The sequence below is a fragment of the Rhodamnia argentea genome, chromosome 4, assembly GCF_020921035.1.
Source record: "Rhodamnia argentea isolate NSW1041297 chromosome 4, ASM2092103v1, whole genome shotgun sequence".
In the NCBI taxonomy this organism is placed as follows: Eukaryota; Viridiplantae; Streptophyta; class Magnoliopsida; order Myrtales; family Myrtaceae; genus Rhodamnia; species Rhodamnia argentea.
The window spans coordinates 26,311,202-26,328,367 of NC_063153.1; the positions used below are offsets into that span (position 1 = coordinate 26,311,202).

General features: G+C 39.5%; 2 protein-coding genes across 6 annotated transcripts; both read right to left on the reverse strand.

Annotated features, from left to right (window-relative positions):
- Positions 1 to 2,062: 2,062 nt before the first annotated feature.
- On the reverse strand, positions 2,063 to 6,222 carry LOC115754002 (coiled-coil domain-containing protein 25). Of its 2 annotated transcripts, none has more exons than XM_030692890.2 (6): positions 5,628 to 5,851; positions 4,682 to 4,809; positions 4,349 to 4,452; positions 4,104 to 4,191; positions 3,802 to 3,863; positions 2,063 to 2,646 (listed from the first exon to the last, which is right to left on the reverse strand). In XM_030692890.2, exons 1-6 carry the CDS (start codon positions 5,642 to 5,644, stop codon positions 2,494 to 2,496), a joined length of 552 nt encoding a protein of 183 aa, XP_030548750.1. In that variant the 5' UTR covers positions 5,645 to 5,851; the 3' UTR covers positions 2,063 to 2,493. The 2 variants fall into 2 exon arrangements, with proteins under 2 accessions (XP_030548750.1, XP_030548749.1); XM_030692889.2 differs by lacking the exon at positions 5,628 to 5,851 and adding an exon at positions 5,919 to 6,222 and having other exon boundaries at positions 2,329 to 2,646.
- A 2,054-nt stretch (positions 6,223 to 8,276) lies between these two features.
- Positions 8,277 to 17,166, reverse strand: LOC115753994 (sulfite exporter TauE/SafE family protein 3-like). Of its 4 annotated transcripts, XM_030692878.2 has the most exons (13): positions 16,763 to 17,166; positions 16,491 to 16,731; positions 15,972 to 16,131; positions 10,844 to 11,044; positions 10,694 to 10,758; positions 10,508 to 10,535; positions 10,322 to 10,410; positions 10,144 to 10,230; positions 9,974 to 10,024; positions 9,332 to 9,553; positions 8,967 to 9,060; positions 8,663 to 8,803; positions 8,277 to 8,543 (listed from the first exon to the last, which is right to left on the reverse strand). In XM_030692878.2, exons 2-13 carry the CDS (start codon positions 16,713 to 16,715, stop codon positions 8,458 to 8,460), a joined length of 1,449 nt encoding a protein of 482 aa, XP_030548738.1. In that variant the 5' UTR covers positions 16,716 to 16,731; positions 16,763 to 17,166; the 3' UTR covers positions 8,277 to 8,457. The 4 variants fall into 4 exon arrangements, with proteins under 4 accessions (XP_030548738.1, XP_030548737.1, XP_030548740.1 ...); XM_030692877.2 differs by having other exon boundaries at positions 16,491 to 17,166; XM_030692880.2 differs by lacking the exons at positions 8,277 to 8,543; positions 8,663 to 8,803; positions 8,967 to 9,060; ... (5 more) ...; positions 10,694 to 10,758; positions 10,844 to 11,044 and adding exons at positions 12,529 to 12,869; positions 13,019 to 13,159; positions 13,334 to 13,427; ... (5 more) ...; positions 15,216 to 15,280; positions 15,367 to 15,567 and having other exon boundaries at positions 16,491 to 17,161.

Genomic DNA, 17,166 nt, shown 5'->3' on the forward strand with positions numbered 1-17,166 from the left:
TCACGTGTCATTTAACTCAATAATTTGATCGTAAAATTTAATAGAAACTAATGAAGAGTAAATTTGTCACATATATACTAGTTTGACTTAAATTTGTCACAAATGTACCGGTTTGGGATTTTTTGTGATTCAAAAATTGGTTCGGGATAAATTTGTCATAGGTGTCTAGTTTGGGGTTTTTCATTATATTAATCCTAAAGGAAAGTACAATGTCGCCCATTTAGAGACATCTATGGAAACTTAAAACATATAACTTGTTCTACCCAAAAATACAAATGCATTTCTTGACTTCTTCAATACAATGAAATTTTGTTTTCATTATAACTATACTAAACTTAAAATGTCAATGTAGTTTTACAATTCGAGGTCTTCACTATTAAGTAAATGCCAATTTTCAAATGGAGAATCCTTCAACAATTTGAAGATATCCATGTTAAAGTAGCTACAAATTAGATAAATAATTACTATCGGATGTTTAAATTTATTTTCAGTTTTTCCTTACTCGAAATTTTGTCGGGGGACCATTGATTTTTTGTAACTCGAAATACTCGATATTTTGACGGCATATAAATGTTGACACACACATTCACGTACTTCAAAATGTTTAAATTTTGAATAGAGATCTTGCCGGAAAAGGAAAAATTGCTTTTAACAGCCCTTAACTTTTGAAGATTGGGATCCTATGGCTGTTCCAAAAGCAAAATGCCTCGAGGTTGGAAAGTAGGCCGAGCAAATAAATTCCGGCCTAAAGTTTCAAGTAAGCAGGGTTTACCCAATCATTAAAATCTGTTCGTGGTCCAATTTAGGGTACATCAATTTCATTGAAAATTTCATGATAAAGAAAAATATTTTTTATGGAAATTGTTTTCAAGAAAAATGATTAGTTTTCATTGACTTGGTAGTAGTGTAAAGAAAGGGATTTCCTTCTTGCAAGAAGAGGGAGTCGTTTTTCCCCGATCTAAACTTGTTTTCAATTCGTGCAAAACATTTACTGTAAATCAATTAGAGTCCGATTAAAATCAAGCTTTGCTTTCACTCTGCATGTTACATTTTGTTGATGAGAAATAAATAGTAAAATGATACGATAATGTCACTATTCAATCAAATGTTCTATACAGACAACAACGACAAAATCCGACGGCGAATCGTGGGTGTGTGTTGATCTATTTTCATTTGGATCTCTGCCCAACTCTTCCTAAGCATCAGTTCACGTTAGCTCGAGTTTGGAAGGCATAAAGCCAAAGTGGAGCCCCAGCCGTGAATGCCGAAAATGAACTCTTAGAAATGATAGAATTTGTGGTTATAAGAACTGCAATTGGAAGGGACATAAGGAAGCTTGCCATAGAAACAAGGACTGAACATGTGTCGCTTCTGATTCTGGGGTAAAGACGACGCAGTGAGAAAGTGGAGATCAGTTTAAAACTAAGTATACCCCCATTCATTCTGGTGCACCACGACCGTGAGCTTCACTTGAGTTTTTTTTCACAGAACATGGATGCAGAACACGACGAGCACGAAATCGGTTACCGCAAGCTTCCATTATCGAGGATGATCGGACTAATTAGCTGAAGAGCGAGCAGAAAAAGAATTTTCTAGAGCGATAGTGAGACGACAATTTGGCGGATTCTGTTTGATCTGCAAAATTTAATGTCTTGACCTCTCTCTCCTGAGAGTTAAAAATACATGGCAACCAACTCTGAGAGCTAGTCACCAAAGCAGTTTAACGCGGGCCTAACAAATACCATAAAGTAGGGAAAGAAATTATTCCAAACCATGAAATACACCGCCGCATTCCAAACATGACACCAGATTGCAATCGACAGCTACACAAACCACCAACCAGAGCAACAAACCGATGCAGACCGACACATAATGGTTTCTGCTGCGTGCTCCTGTAAGGGGACAAAAAAGAGGATATAACCAAGAAAATCACCGACGCGAACCAAAACAAACACCAAAACTAGTATGGTTGACTCTAGAAACAGCACTGATGACCAATAGAACCAAATAACCAGGGGCAAAAGGCCTGCAAGTAACAAGCTTGTGACAACAAGAGCGGATGTAAGCAGTTTAAAGGCTAACAGCGCATATGAAAAGTTGAATTCAAGAAAGACTCTTTCCACACAACTCACAAGACAACATAGCATAACATGATGTCTCGTCAAGTTTCTACAACGTAGATATTCAACCCCGAAAGATCGAAGTTGTATCTGTTAGATTCTTCATAGGACACATCTCATAAAATTACAGCAAGGAACATGAAGTTCCCCTTAAGCCTTTCCGAATCCAACACTTCCTCTCTGTACCAAGTGCACCCAGCATTTTTTCACTATCATCAAAAGTAGCCAGTTCCATATAGTAGGGGAATCAATGGTTAGAGGATGGAGATCATTCATCTTTGAGGAAAGACTCCTTGGCCTAGGATTATAGCTGAACGACTAAAGTCCCTTGTTGAGAGCAAGCAACAGCTGACCACATCACAGTAAAACATTATCACATGAAGTCCTCCTCCAGTTCCTGTAAAGACTTGCTTGCGGAGGCAATTTGCTTGTTCGATGTCATATTTTCAGCAACCATCAAGCCCTTGTAGCTCCTTAGTTCCGCCTGCCTCTCTTTTTCAAGCCTTTCCATTTCCTCTCGTCGTTTCTGAAAAAAATATAGCACTTCATGATGTAGAGCTATCCAAGAAGGCAACGAAATTTGGTCCAAGATTCATAAACACGTAACTGAAAACAGGAAGTTACTGTAACAGTAAAACCACTAGCACCCCTTTTAATCCACATTTCACCCATCCAAAATAAATCAACTTGTGAAACCCTTAAAATAGCATACAATCTGGGCTATGATGAAGTACAGAAAGTTCAATACCAGCCCTCAAACATTATCTGAAGAAGAAGGCTAAAAAGACACCAACTCCCAAGCATGACAGATACCGTGCAGCAATCAAAGCAGAATGCCCATTTTGAATAAAGAACAGTCAAAACAGAATGACAGTATATAGGCCTGTCTGTTTAGGCTTAAGTAAAAGCACAAAGCACTTTTTTCTCTTTTACACCAAAAAACAAAAAAACACACACAAAAAAAAAAGTTCAACAAATTATGAAGCTATATAAGAATCTGAGTGTCAACATCTATATGGTGTGACGATTTCGGGGGGTATTTCACGTTAAGAAAAGTTCAAAGTGCTTCTATCGCACAATTAAGATTAAACAAAAAGTAGAAGTGAGAGTCTATCCAAACACACCCTAATGAAACAACCATTGCAAAAAGAACAGCTTTTGAGGATACAAGTGTTTACTGGAAACCTTCCAGCTTGATCACAGATTTCCTCGTCATCTAGAAGGAAAAGTATATATAATTATCAAAACCTGAAAGGTTCTCTACTCTACTCTACCCACACCATGTTCCAAACACATGTAAGATCAAAACACAGACTGCTGTAGTTTATGCTCTACCCAGCGTGGGGTGTGCTGCTAAAAGAAGGATTTCCAAAGCAGTCCATGAGGAGAACCAGTACTGAAACCTCTCCCCGCCACAGTTTCCTAAAATGCATGTTATAATTTAAGAGCATCAAAACCTAAAATGTAGGTCCAATTCAACCCCAAAGAAATGCTCTTTCTTTGAGCCTCAAAATTAAGTCTCTATGACAACTGATCAATCTGATCAATCTGGAGATATTTACAGCTGCACATCAGCTTTGAGGGACAAGTGTTACATACAAATACAATGATGACCAAAATAAAAATAGAACTGCCAGAAAACAGAAGAAAAGGAATATATTTAAACATATAAAGGATTTACTTTATCTCTTAGCTGTTGCTTTCTTTCTGCTCGTTCAACTGCATTGACTGCCTCACGCTCAGCTGCAATCATAGCCGACGTATCAAATAAGCAATCAGAGCCAAAATGTTTATATCTATGGCTGACAAGATGTTAAGGGTTGAATACCTAATAAAAAGGAAAATTCATACCATATAAAACAGAGCACTCTAGGGGGATGAGTGATTAAACCTATATATCAACAATAGAGAGTTGACCAATCTAGATATAGTACTGAACAGATAATCCCAGAAGTCATAAAGTAAGTGACACGCATAAATTACCTTTTAAGTCAGGTTTCCTTTCAACTTTTGTCCGGTTCAGTCTATTGACAACATCATTAAGCCGTTTCTCAACTCTCACGGTGCGAACCTGGATAGATTGTGAAGAAGAAACAATCTGTTAGAATCAAATATGAACACAGTTCAGAAAAAAAAAAATAGCAAGTTGAACAAATAATCGTTTCAACAAGAAGTATGCACTAATAAGTGGGTACAGCCAAAAATAAAAAAGAAGGAAAAAGACTTGCCATTTTTGAATTGTGGAAACCAACTTGACCAACATCCATGGATGGCGTTTTCTTCAGATTTGCCCAAGGAGTATAAACAACATCAATGTTGTTTACCTTGTTACCTATCGTTAAAATTGACAGGGGAACAGGAAGAAATATTTCGTAACCATCAGGAACAGTTCAAAATGTTTAAAAGACATGCAAAATGCACAAACTCCAAGTAGGCCATAGACCTAAGATAAACCGTCTGTCTTTTAGTCTCTGATAGCTACATGATCAAAAAATGCTTTGAAAATAATACAGAAAATGATAGTGGTGTTGGTATAGCAACAAAAGGTGCAGGACATTTGCCTTGGATGGAATTTGCTTTGACAAGCTGAGCACAGTCCTCCAGCACACCTTCACTAATATCATCAATTGTCTGACCTTTGTGCATTCTCAAATACACATGAGCAGAGGACATTTTATCAACATGGAACCTGCAAAAGACAAAACTCATATGAAGAAAGGTTCACTTGGTGTTACATTGATAAGCAAAGAAAGAATCAGTTAAGTTCCTCTAAATTCATAGCAATCACTAGCTCAATCCACCCCATAAAAAGTCAATAAATTTTCAGAAGAATCTCAGCGTTAGACAAGACATAATAAAGAAGCAGTGCAGAGATCTCACTTCAGAAGAGTCATTAGCCAGGTGGTCATGAAAGACTGGACATGTAATGCATTTCCTTGAAAGTCATAGATTCAGCTAAAAGTACAACACATGTGAATAAGAAGCCTTTTGTTAACGTACTTAGATGCTAGCAAGAGAAAGGGAAAAGGGAAGACTACTTGATAGAGTAGAAATTCTCAACATAATTCCCACTACATACACAGAGGAAAATAGTTGCTAAGGAAAGCAACGATCTTCGTGTCATTCGAATAGTTTGGCAAACAAAAATGCAACACCCTCTCCACTGCATGAACCTATCTTCTGATGCATAAAGGAGGAAACTGAAGAAAAGACGTAATTTTTAATTCCTCAGTAGCATAACTGTCGAGTACTTTCTCGGAAATCAAAAGATGCAGTGAACAATAGCAAACACTATAGAAAATACACGAGCAGCCTTTACTTGAAATAAACAGTGACATGCTTTGGCATTTCATAAGATAGAGCTACCATTCAAGCCAATATAAGAGTGACAATATGGAATGCGAAATCAACTTAATCCTACGTATATCACCATATTCATAATGCAAAAGGAAAACGTACTATTATCTGCTTTTCCAAATTGACCAAGATTCCATCCCATTTCTTTACCTTTCTCTAAGTATCATGCTTTCGGCCTATCTCTGTAATCTAATTCAATCCATTTCTAGGCAACAAAGAGAGAGTCCACCGATCATAACAATTACAAAATCACAATGTTGATGCCAACGGGAACATGACCACCGATCCCAAACCCCCTTAAAAAAAAATTCCATATTTCGACGCGTTATGCGTAGTTTCACGAAATTTCAGAGGCCGATCCAAATCCGAGGGCCCCGATTACTAATGGACAATCAAAAGAACGAAAGACGAAGCCGAGACAGAGAAGAGAGATTCGAGTACCAAATGTCTTCGGGGAAGCCGTACTTGATGAGCTCCTCGTTCTCGTACTTGTCGAGGCCCATGAAGATGGTGTAGTCGCCTGCCTCCGGACGGGCCTTGAAGTAGAACACCATCGTCGTTTCGGGTCCGAAAACGAGGAAGAATTGGTCCGATCGCTAGGGTTTTCTCAGCAGGAGGCGAGCGAGCGAGCGAGAGAGAGAGAGAGAGAGAGAGCAGGTTCGCGTAGGAAAGAAGGCGAAGGCAGTCTCCGGGAATCTGACCGCTCCCTCTTCTCCGTCTTCGCTGCGAGCTTCCCCTTTCTTTTCGGGAAAATGCAATTTTGCCCCCGTTCTCAGCTTTATTTGGCAAATTGGTCCTCCGTCTGATCTTTTTCTTCCCGATTGCATCCTCCGACTTTCCTCTTAAATCAAGTAGGACCCATTCGATTAACTCAATCAATTAAGCGTTGAAAATGATTCAACGCGGATATGAAACAGAATTGACTTTAATTTTTCAATTAATTCAAAATCCACTTGATCTGGTGAAGAGTAACTTGTTCAAACAAAAATAATTGATGGCAATTAGAATCTTGCTAATCATTATATATTTGGTCACAGATTAATAATACTAAGCTATTAATTTTAAGAGAAAAAGCCATCAAAAACCCTAAACTATGGCCGTTGTAACACATTTACCTCAAACTTTTTTTTGTGGCACCAAAAATCTTAAACTTATATCCATGTGACACATTTACCCCAAATTTGTGCACATGCGATATATTTATCCCAAACTTTTTGTTATGACATCAAAAACCTCAAACTTGTAGGCATGTGACACATTTACCTCAAATTTTAAGGTAAATGAGTCACACGGATATAAGTTTAGGATGTTTTATATCACAAAAAAATAGTTTGGGATAAATATGTTACATGGGTATAAGTTTAGGATTTTCGATTTCATGAGAAAAAGTTTAGAGTAAATGTGTCACATGAGTAAAAGTTTAGGATTTTTTGTATCACAAAAAAAAAGTTTAAGCCTCTAGTCTGGCTCTTCCGACAGTGGCCTCTCCGCTTGTTTCTTTTTTGGCTATGTTGGCTGCCACTCTGGTTTTGGCCTCTAGTCTGGCCTTTGTTCCTTTTCTACTTGCCTTTTTGGCTCTTACCTTGTATTAGCCCTTTTAGTAATTGTATCTTGCGGCCGACTCACCGTTGAACTCCCTATGTCACACTTTGTGCCATATTGAGTTCATGATTTTTGTGTCCGATTTCCCTTGTAACTAACGCTTTGGAAAGATCAATACATACTTAATTTACCCACAAAAAAAAAGTTTAGGGTAAATGTGTCATAATTGGCATAGTTTAGGATTTTTGGTGATTTTTTCCCTAATTTTAAATTATCATCAAACAATTTTTCAATTTTATTCAGCATTTGCAGAAATTATCAGCACTTAAAATTCAGTATTTAAATTTGTAGCACTGCATTTTCAAAAATTGCATATCTACCACATAGTAGTAAGTTGCCCACATTCTGAAAATGCGTAGCTTACCGTCATTTTTAAGTATACCAAAACTAGTATGCAATGGCCGTTTTTAATTGTCGGGTCGTAGATCATTTTTTCTCCGATTAAGTCATCAATTGGTTTTAGGTTACAATTTTTTATTAAACGAAAAAATTAAAAATATGAGATCGATCAAATAAACATTGTTAAGTAGCCCTAATAAGAGTTGCTAACATAAAGCAAGTGGACAACTTTCACTGAAGAAAAAGTTGATAAGTAATTTCATATAAAAGTTGGTAATTTAAATCGACGCTGGTAAATTTAAAAAAAAAAACAACAATGTGGAAATGACCTAATGAACATTATATGCGGCTCGAATAATAATTGACTATCTAAACCTAGTCGGTAACTTTATCGGTTGGTAAGTAGCTCAAATAAAACTAATATAAGAGTCATGATTTCCCATAAAATTTGGTAATTTATTAAAAAAAATTGGTAATTTGAAACCTATCAAAGAAATGTCGGCAAATGGCTCCAATAAGATTTGGTAACCTAAAACTAGTTGGTAACTAACTCATATTAAGGCCGATAATTTCGTACAACAGTTGGTAATTTCAATAAGTGCGTAAGTTATGCAATTAAAAGTTGACAATTTATTAGAACTATCAATAATTTCCAAAGAGCCATATAGTTGTTAGCAATTTAGCACAATAGTCGGTAAGAGTTTATAGACAAGGAATTTATCGATTTTGTCATCGATAATATATGAAATTTATCAAAGCCTATATGAGTTATCATGCCGAACATTTTTACTTTTATTTCTTTTTCGGTACAACGGAACTTTAGAATTGTGCATTATGATCGTTGTGAAAGTAAATTCCTTCTTATAAAGGTGGGATATGAGTCAGAACTCTTCTTCCAAGCATCTCAATTCCCAACTATAGAGCAGTCAAATCCTTCATGTTCTAGGAAAGCTGATCACAAATCAAACAACTCATTTTTCCTAGCTGAGCAAAACACGCAGCCATACAAACACTTACTTCCAAGAAAAGTTAAGCCAAGCTATTCACTAAACATGCACAGGTCCTCGAATCCCATGTATTCATGGCGCTCGATCTTTCCGATCATGTTGGATATTCCGACCCCGCCTGCCAAGACCAGCAAAACAGCAACAGAAAAGCGAGCATCGAATCAATGTCTCGATCTCTCATAACTACAGTGAGAGAGGACGAAAGAATGAACTGCGGAGTACTGGATTGATGCTCACCTAGCAAGATGGCACTGACAAATATTGTGAAGGACAGGATGAAGATGATTATCGACGCCCTTCCGGTTACGGTTATCAGCTTCCTCACGATGTGTTGCCCAACAAAGGCGGCGGCCGTTGCCACAAGAATGAAGTACAAGGCTGCGAGATAGCATCAGATAGTATCTGAATTAGGATCAATGATACCACCACCCACTGTCATATCCAAGTTGAGTTGATGAGTAGGTTGAGCTTTCCGGGGTTTGCCTCAACAGTTTCTGAATATGGTTCGCGGTTAGATGGGGTACTAGAAGCATGAACATACCATAGGGAACCGGAAAACTTTTCAGCAGATAGTACTCGACCATGGACATGGACGAGGAGAAGGTCATCCCGAATGTGGCAGTGGTGCTCGCGACCTACACAACCATGCAAAGATTGGCTAGCAATCTTCAGTTGTTATGTTTCTCCTTCCGTGTTGAAATTTGAACGCGCACGGCTAGTAAAAACTGTTCCGATGATGATCGTCTAAACAGGGTTTCTTCATCGGATTTGTTATACTGATAAAACCAATCGAATGCTTTTCTCTACTTTCTGTCTGATGTTCCGAAAAACTCTTCAAGTCGTCGAAAGAACTTGAAGGAAGTTCACGAAGTTCTTTAACGATCTTGGAGGTTTCGAAAGTTTTACCTCAGGAGGGATGCCAAGCTCCAGAAACAGAGGACCCATGACAAATCCTCCACCGATTCCTAGTAGTCCGCCAATTATTCCGGCCAAAATGGCACAGGCGCAATACAATAAAAGCTCGCGCGCTTGCCATTTCTTGCCCTTTTCTCCCTTTGATGCGATCACTCTCCATCCTTTGTACAAGCTGATCGCCTCGTAAGCATACACGCCAATCGAAACCGGCATCTGCAAGTTCATGGATTTTCAGTCTAAACCAGATCGAAAATGTCGACTCCAAATTAGCACCCAATTTGGAGTACAAAAGAGTGGGCATTTTGCCATTATTAACTTTCTGCTTTTTCATTACAAACACTATGATTCATACTCGACCAAACTTTGCAGCAAATGGTTGCAAATTGTATTCCACAAACTCTTCATTTCGTCATCACATTTACATCACGAACTGTTATTGCAGTAAGTTTTTTTTTATTTAAGTGCGTCAAACATATCTGTTTAGTGATCCGAGGGTCAGAGTAATCGATAAAAATACTATAATTCACAGTATAAAGTACCACTGTTTATTATTTTGCTAGAAGTGCGACACCGCCGTGATTGAGGGCTGAAGGAAGTTCTTGTTTATGTGAAAACAGAAATGACCAATTGTACCTGTAAAGAGTTCAGAACCCAGTATGCTGTTGAACGGGTTGCTGTTTGGTTCTGTCAAATTAGAATAGAGATTTCAGCACCTGCCCCCACCATACTAAAGAACAAACAGGTCTTCTGTGAAGTTCATATACTTGCCACGAGAAGATATGATGAACATAAGATTTACTTACCATGGAAATTTGCAGGATGAGATACACCACCCAAACGAAAGTGAGAAGTGCAACCTCCTTCCAGTGAACGTTCTCGAGTAGCGAGACCTACCAAAGTCACCGGAACACAAGGAAGATCGAAGTTCGAGTAATTAACGTATTACACGTACTGATTTCAAACAGCCAAGGTTTGCAAAACCTGTGTCTTCTTGGTGTTGAGTCTAGAGCTGCTGCTCACCGCATGGGGAATAAGCTTTTGTTCCAGTTGGGCATCGGTATCATCGTCGGCTGAATCAAATTAAAAGGAAAACTCAAGAGATGATCGGCAACAATCATTATCTTAAGGAGTCAGGCATAATAAAAGGGAACGTATTAGTGAACTCACCCCTCGACTCCAAATGTTTAGCTGCCTCCTAGAAAATGAGCATAAAGTTTGAAAATAGTGTAGCCATGGTTAATATGTACACCTTATGAAGCAATTCACTGCAAAATCTCCTAATAATTTTGGTTTCAGGAAAGACTTTAATGCCGTTCGAAGCTTTCTATAATTCGAGTTTGCACGAGGATCTACCTTTTTCAAAACGGTTTCCCTCCTCCAGGTTTCTAAGTCTTTGAAGAATGCTTTGGTTGAGGTGCCTGAGGACAAATCCAGGGCGTCGTTTGGATCGAACATGGAAGAACAGATCGAACATAAAGAACGCTACGTTATGTGAATGATTACCCAGCGATAAGAGAATGATCAAGATAGTAACCATCCAGTCGGCGAATATGAGGTTGAATACGATGCCTATGCTAATGCCAAGCATAAGCATTGGCTGGATGAGCAACACTAGATCGTAGTCGATTATGGGAATATCAAGAGTAGGATGCCTCAGCTTGAGGTTGTACCCGACTGTTGAGATCGCCGCACCCATGATCATGCCTGACAGTTACAACAATAACAAATAGAAGTTTAAGTTCACATTAACATCGCTCGTGTATCAATCAAAGACCAATCCAAAGCCAAGTTCAAGTGAAGGAAGTAAACCGTTAAGATGAAAATGCTAAGTCTAGAGCCCATCAAATTGTTTGGAGTTCGAATTTTTCGACTTGATGTGAAGACAGACACGGACTTGGAATTCAATTTTTGTTTCCTTCACCATTTTTTGGCCCAAGGTCTGCTTTGGAGGCGTCTGTCAGCTGATACAAACACTATGGCCACTAGGACTTGGAACACTACCATCGACACAAACCAAAAAGATTCGAACTGGATGCGAAAATCAGGCATCGCAATTTCTTTATCCGCTGAAGGGTCCAAACGCCGATGGCGAGGCAGAGAACAAGATCGCCAGAAAGCAAAGGGGGACCGCTGGAGAAACTGTGACCGGGCAAGAGCGATGTATTGGCGAAAAGGCAGGCTGACATATCATCGGGAGATGCTCCTATAAATGTGGAAACGGGAAGAGGAATCATTTTTTTCCCAGAAGGGAGTGACCCACTCTCACATTCTAATGTCATAACAAGGGACTGTGGTGGGATTCCAAGTTTCAACCACATGTTTCACGGTATATCCTTAGGAGCCACAGGGCTTTCATTGGAGCAGTGACTGGAACTGAACCACCCAAAAGCGATCGATCGTTTCATTCATGTGCATGCGGACAGACGCGTGGTACAAGCTTTTTTTGTTGGTGGGGAGCGATTCAGAAAGGGGGAAAAGCTAAAGCAAACCCCCCAAAAAGTGAACCAGGAGTCACGCTTGACTAAGAGATGATGCCCGTGAATTCACCCTCTAGATTCTGAAGAGTAAGCATTAAGTTGCTGCCTATTAGTCATGAGTAGGGAAGCAAGACCGTCATGCACAGACTAAGTGAAAATCAAGATGCAGGGCAAAATGGCAGGAGCCTCGCAAGGCTGTTGGATTCTATTTTAACTTGGTGTTCATCGATTCGACTTCCGAACAAGGACGTATTTGGCTACATGTCGGATTTTGCTTTGGCGCGTTCTCGGTTTTGTAGCTGATTTTGTGTTACTACTGTTTTGCTGCATTGAGCATTCTGTTTTCTTTCCACTCATTGAAGGCTAGATGCAGCTCCAGAGACCTGTTAAGGCTCATTGCTTCCTCCCTTTTTTGCTTAATAACTTAAGAATAGTTTTTCAACTAATTATTATGTGAAAGGAACGGCCGGCGAATAGGGAAAGGGTCTTCTATGCTTTGATCAAATTCAAATAAAGTGAGTGGCTCGCCAGAATAGCACAATCAAACAACTTTCACAAATTTCAGGCCAAGCAAGAATCCTCATTTTTTCGGTACGAAACGTATAATCGGGAGAACAGAAAAATGAATCCAAGCTGCTTTCTTTTTCGATATAACCAAACTCGAAATTGAAAGCATTTCCGGAGATCAAACGCAACCTTCACATGCATTAGTCAATTCAAGTTGTTCTTTTCATTGACTCTCTGATTCATAGAGAATTTGCTTACAACAAATGACAAAAGTGGTATGAATCAAATCGATGCATCACAAACAAAGTTCAAGTAGATTAAGTTAAACGACTCAAATGTCACCATCTGCAAAGGTCAGAATTCGCACCAAGCAAAAGGCACATTTAAGTTCCGCGCAGAATGCTCTACGCCCAGTGCACAGACCAGGGATGAGAAAATGCTGGCAAAATGAATCAGACACTACGAGTCATACTTGCAAAGGTTATCGAATCCCATGTATTCATGCCGTTGAATCTTTCCTATCATGTCGATAACACCAACTCCACCTGACGAAACAAAAATACAATAAAATTTCAAGGACAATCTCAACAAAGAAATTAGAACACAACAAGATATAAATGGTGATTTGAGTAGATTTTGAGACTAAGGAAGAGCATAGAGTACAAAACATGTCCTACAGAAGTAAAGTACTCACCTAGCGAGATGGCGCTGACGAAAATTGTAAAGGCTAAGATGAAGATGATAAGGGAAGCCCTTCCGAGAACAAAAATAAGCTTTCGCACAATATGTTGTCCTACCAGAGCAGCAAATGTGGCAACCATAACAAAATAGAGTGCTGCATGACAAATGGTAAAAATTATGGGTTGTCACAAGACTATGCACACAATCTTTTCCGCTTTTCCTTAGATATTTGCAAATTATTTTGGGAAGAGTTTACATGACCGTTTACTATTGAGACATTCAGCAGGTTATAAAGATCCTATCTAAATTCCATGGTGTAGGAACTTACCATAAGGCACAGGAAAACGTTTAAGAAGATAGTATTCCACAACAGACATGGACGAGGAAAAGGTCATTGCAAAGGTTGCTGTGGCACTGGAGACCTGCAGAAAAGTAACGGAAGAAAAAGGCATGACAATTGAAATACATTGTAAGCTTATATTATGGTATTGTCGTCTCTGTTCTTACTAAAAATCAGGTTGCCCCTACCCCCCAAAGCAAACACAAAAGGGAAATTTGATGCATATTTCAAGTATCTTTCAGTTTGCAGCATCCCCAGATAGCACTCAATCAAGGAATGCTAGCATCTGGCTTGTTGTAAAGACTGTAAGAGTTTAGTATATAGGAATGCATCACAAGCACCTCTAGACCAGAAACATGTTGCTAGTCTGTACTAAAGCTTCTTTATCAATTTTTAATTCAGCCTGCATGCTACTTAAAACAAATTCCTGCATGAATTTTGGCAGGACAATCTAAGTTACACTTTTGCTTGCCATTCTAGGCCAGCAATATCAGAACAGTGGTTAAGACTTGAGAAAAGTATGCTAGAATCTGAGTCACATCATCTATTATCAAGCTTGGAAAAAAAAAGAAAGGTTAGTGAACAAACAGTGACATGTGTTGGAATCTCACATTAGGTAGAACTTGATCCACACAACCAAAAAAAAACACAGAGAGAGAGAGACTCACCTCAGGAGGAACTCCCAGTTCCAAAAATAGTGGGCCCATTATAAATCCTCCACCTAGTCCGAGCAGTCCTCCTACTACTCCAGCCAGGACACCGCAGGCACAATATAGGGCCAATTGGTGCACCTTCAAATTAGTACCATGATCTCCCTTGGAAGCGATTACTCTCCTTCCCTTGTATAAGCTAACCGCCTCGTAAAGAGATACTCCAACAGAAACTGGAATCTGCATAGGTTGGGTAATGCTTTAAAACTAGTTATAACTTATAGGAACCAGTTATCTCCAGAGCATAATCAGATGCCAAGTCACGGGCCAACTGTGATCATGACTTATATCTATTGAAGCCAATTATAAAACATCAAAATTAGAGAAACAAACTGGTCTTAACGAACCTGTAACAAGTTGAATACCCAGTATGCAACAGAACAAGTAGCTGTATGAGTCTGCCACCAAAAAATTCAATAATTGATATTTGTTAGCCCCCATATCAATGCAGACAGAGAAAGATTCAAGTTCAAAAAATTCTTAAGAGTTAATTAAAGCAAGAAGAAAACCTTGGCGATCTGCAAGACAAGAAACGCAGCCCAAACGAAGACAAGAAGTCCAAGCTCCTTCCAGCAAACGTTCTCAAGGATTGTGACCTGCATCAGTACACCAGATTAGATAATCAAAAAACCTGTCGTGCTGCTTACAAGGTCAGCAAAATCACCTCCGTCTTTTTTGTGCTTTGGTCTGGTCCATTGCCTGGACCACCAGGAAGAGGCTTGTATTCCACTTCTGTGCTGCCATTTCCTGAAGAATATGAAATGGTAATACGCAACAATGAGAGATATAGATCCCGCAAAGAAGGATTTAAATCGAGCAATCTAAAAGAAATGCTCAAACTCACCGACAGAATTGAAATTCCTCGCAGCTTCCTGTTGTCAAAAGCAAATGCAGATAAGAATGTTAGCATGGAGTTTTGCTGCAGTAAAATGGCTATCAAACTCTCAACTGCAAATTAATGTGAAGATTCATTTAGTGGCAGGAAACTTGAAACAATTTCTCAATCCTACTACTGGACTAGTCTTACTCATAAAAAACTGCTTTGCCTCCACTGCTATTTGCACATTAAGAATGATCATCTTTCAGCACAGCCAGGTTTTATCTTGGGTCGGACAGTTCAAATTTTTGCACAAAAAAATGCACATTACAAAACCAAGTACCTTTTTCAATAAGGTTTCCTTTTTCCACGTCTCGACTCCTTTTAAGAATGCCTTAGTGGAAGTGCCTGTAAAGCACAAACTATTAACAAATGTTGCTTCTTTGTGGAAGAGCTTAGTTATAACCAAAATTTTGTCTTCAACAATACTTTACCCATGAAGAGAATAATTAATAAAACTGTGACCATCCAGTCAGCAAATATCACATTGAAGGCAACTCCTAAACTGATTCCAAGCATGAGCATTGGTTGGATGAGCAGCGCTAGGTCATAGTCAATTATAGGCATATCTATTGTAGGATGCCGGAGTTTGAGATTATAGTAAACAGTTGATCCTGCAGCACCCATGATCATACCTGGCAAAAGAACAAGTAGCATGTCAGAGTCTCTCCATTGCATGAAATACAAGGCAAATTAAGCTGATGACCACTTCTTTATGAAAGGCAGCTAATTCCAGAAATCAACAGCCAGACAAAATTGCCTCCTTAATAGAAACTGTCATTCATATACTTCAAATTATCAAATCCCAATTCTCGGCAAATCAAATTTTACATTAAACACAATCACAATCAACTTAAGTACGAATTTTTTCTTTTATATCAAGGAACGAGAAATTGTTTCGCTAAACAAATGAAATGTCAACACCATATTCATGTTAAACACAAAACTTCAATCTACAGTAATCTCTCAGTATGAGAGTAAGAGAATGACTCGTGTTTTAAAATCTTAAGTAAGAATGCATAATACCCTTCTTTCTTACATTTTGACATAGCAGTAGCTGACTTGGGATCAAAGCCTATGATCAGAGTAAGCATGGGAACAAAGATGCCACCACCACCCACACCACCTACACTCCCAAAGGCCGCTCCGAGGAAGCCAACAATGCTACCAACAACAATTTGCCAACCGAGTTCCATGTCCTGCAGAGCACAAGCCATTATTACAATTCGTTCTTAATCCACTACTATAAAGAAGAGTAAACGACACGACATATGGCTAGATCGACCAGCCAGATAAAGTGAAAGAGCCTAACATTTCAGCACTTTCATGTTCCAACAAGGATGACATTGCAATTCAGGTGACGAATGTTTAAAATACCACTTGCTTGGTGATTTACCAGTCGAAGATGCTGATCTCTATGCGTTTTATCAGCGTAAAAGAAGATAACAATCATAACAAACGTAAGCTCAGACAAGATTTGCTTTAACAGTCATCAAAAGCGAGTGAAACAAGCAAAACGCGCTAAAAATACAACATTGAGCTCAAAAATCCGAATTACCGGCCAAACATGCTGATAACCCGCTCCATCAGATTGCCACAAGAAATTCACTGCTCTGGAGAGGAAATCCGAAAGAGTTTCGCCTGTTTCATCGACCCCTGCAGGCTCGTGCTTCAACTTCAAGCCCCGTTCAGCGGAAGCAAGCAAAAGAACGAACATGAGGTTGGCCAAGATCATGGGAACCGACCTCCGACCTCTCCATTGCGCTCCCCCAAGCATAGCCATCTGAAACTCCCTCTCCCTCCCTCCCTCCTTCCTCCCTCCCTCCCTCCCTCTCTCTGTGAATGAAGCTCGAGCTTCGTGACGAAAATCTCCAACCAAAGCAACCTCTCCGAAAGCTCTCCTCTAAACCAGCAGCTTCCTTGGAGTGAAGGACGGCTTCTGCTACGCAACAACAACAACAACACGAGGAAATTGTCGGCTTCCAAGACAAGACACACGGGCCACACGAAGGTGGTGTCCGAGAACTTTCCGGCCTCCGAGAAAGCCGACGCTAGAGGACCACGAGACGGGACGAAGACGAGAACGTGGATGATCGCGCGCGAGGTGGTCGTCGCCTCCCTCCGAGAACGCAGGATCGGGAGGTTGGTGAAGCGACACCGGAAGCGGAAGGTACGGACTTGAAAGGAAAGTGCTAGAAAACGTTTAAGCTTTTTAGATTTGGTGGCCGTGAGAG

Bases quoted from the DNA above. Each gene is read 5' to 3' on its own strand.
- LOC115753994 (XM_030692878.2), bottom strand. From the start codon at position 16,715: ATGGCTATGCTTGGGGGAGCGCAATGGAGAGGTCGGAGGTCGGTTCCC. The intron at 16,132-16,490 runs GTAATTCGGATT...TGTGCTCTGCAG, and splicing joins GTTATCAGCATGTTTGGCCG to GACATGGAACTCGGTTGGCA. The intron at 10,536-10,693 runs GTAGATCCTCGT...CTCATTTTCTAG, and splicing joins GGGAAACCGTTTTGAAAAAG to GAGGCAGCTAAACATTTGGA.
- LOC115754002 (XM_030692889.2), bottom strand. From the start codon at position 6,031: ATGGTGTTCTACTTCAAGGCCCGTCCGGAGGCAGGCGACTACACCATC. The intron at 4,810-5,918 runs GTACTCGAATCT...TGTCTTTTGCAG, and splicing joins GGCTTCCCCGAAGACATTTG to GTTCCATGTTGATAAAATGT. The intron at 4,453-4,681 runs GCAAATGTCCTG...TTTTAACGATAG, and splicing joins CAAAGCAAATTCCATCCAAG to GTAACAAGGTAAACAACATT.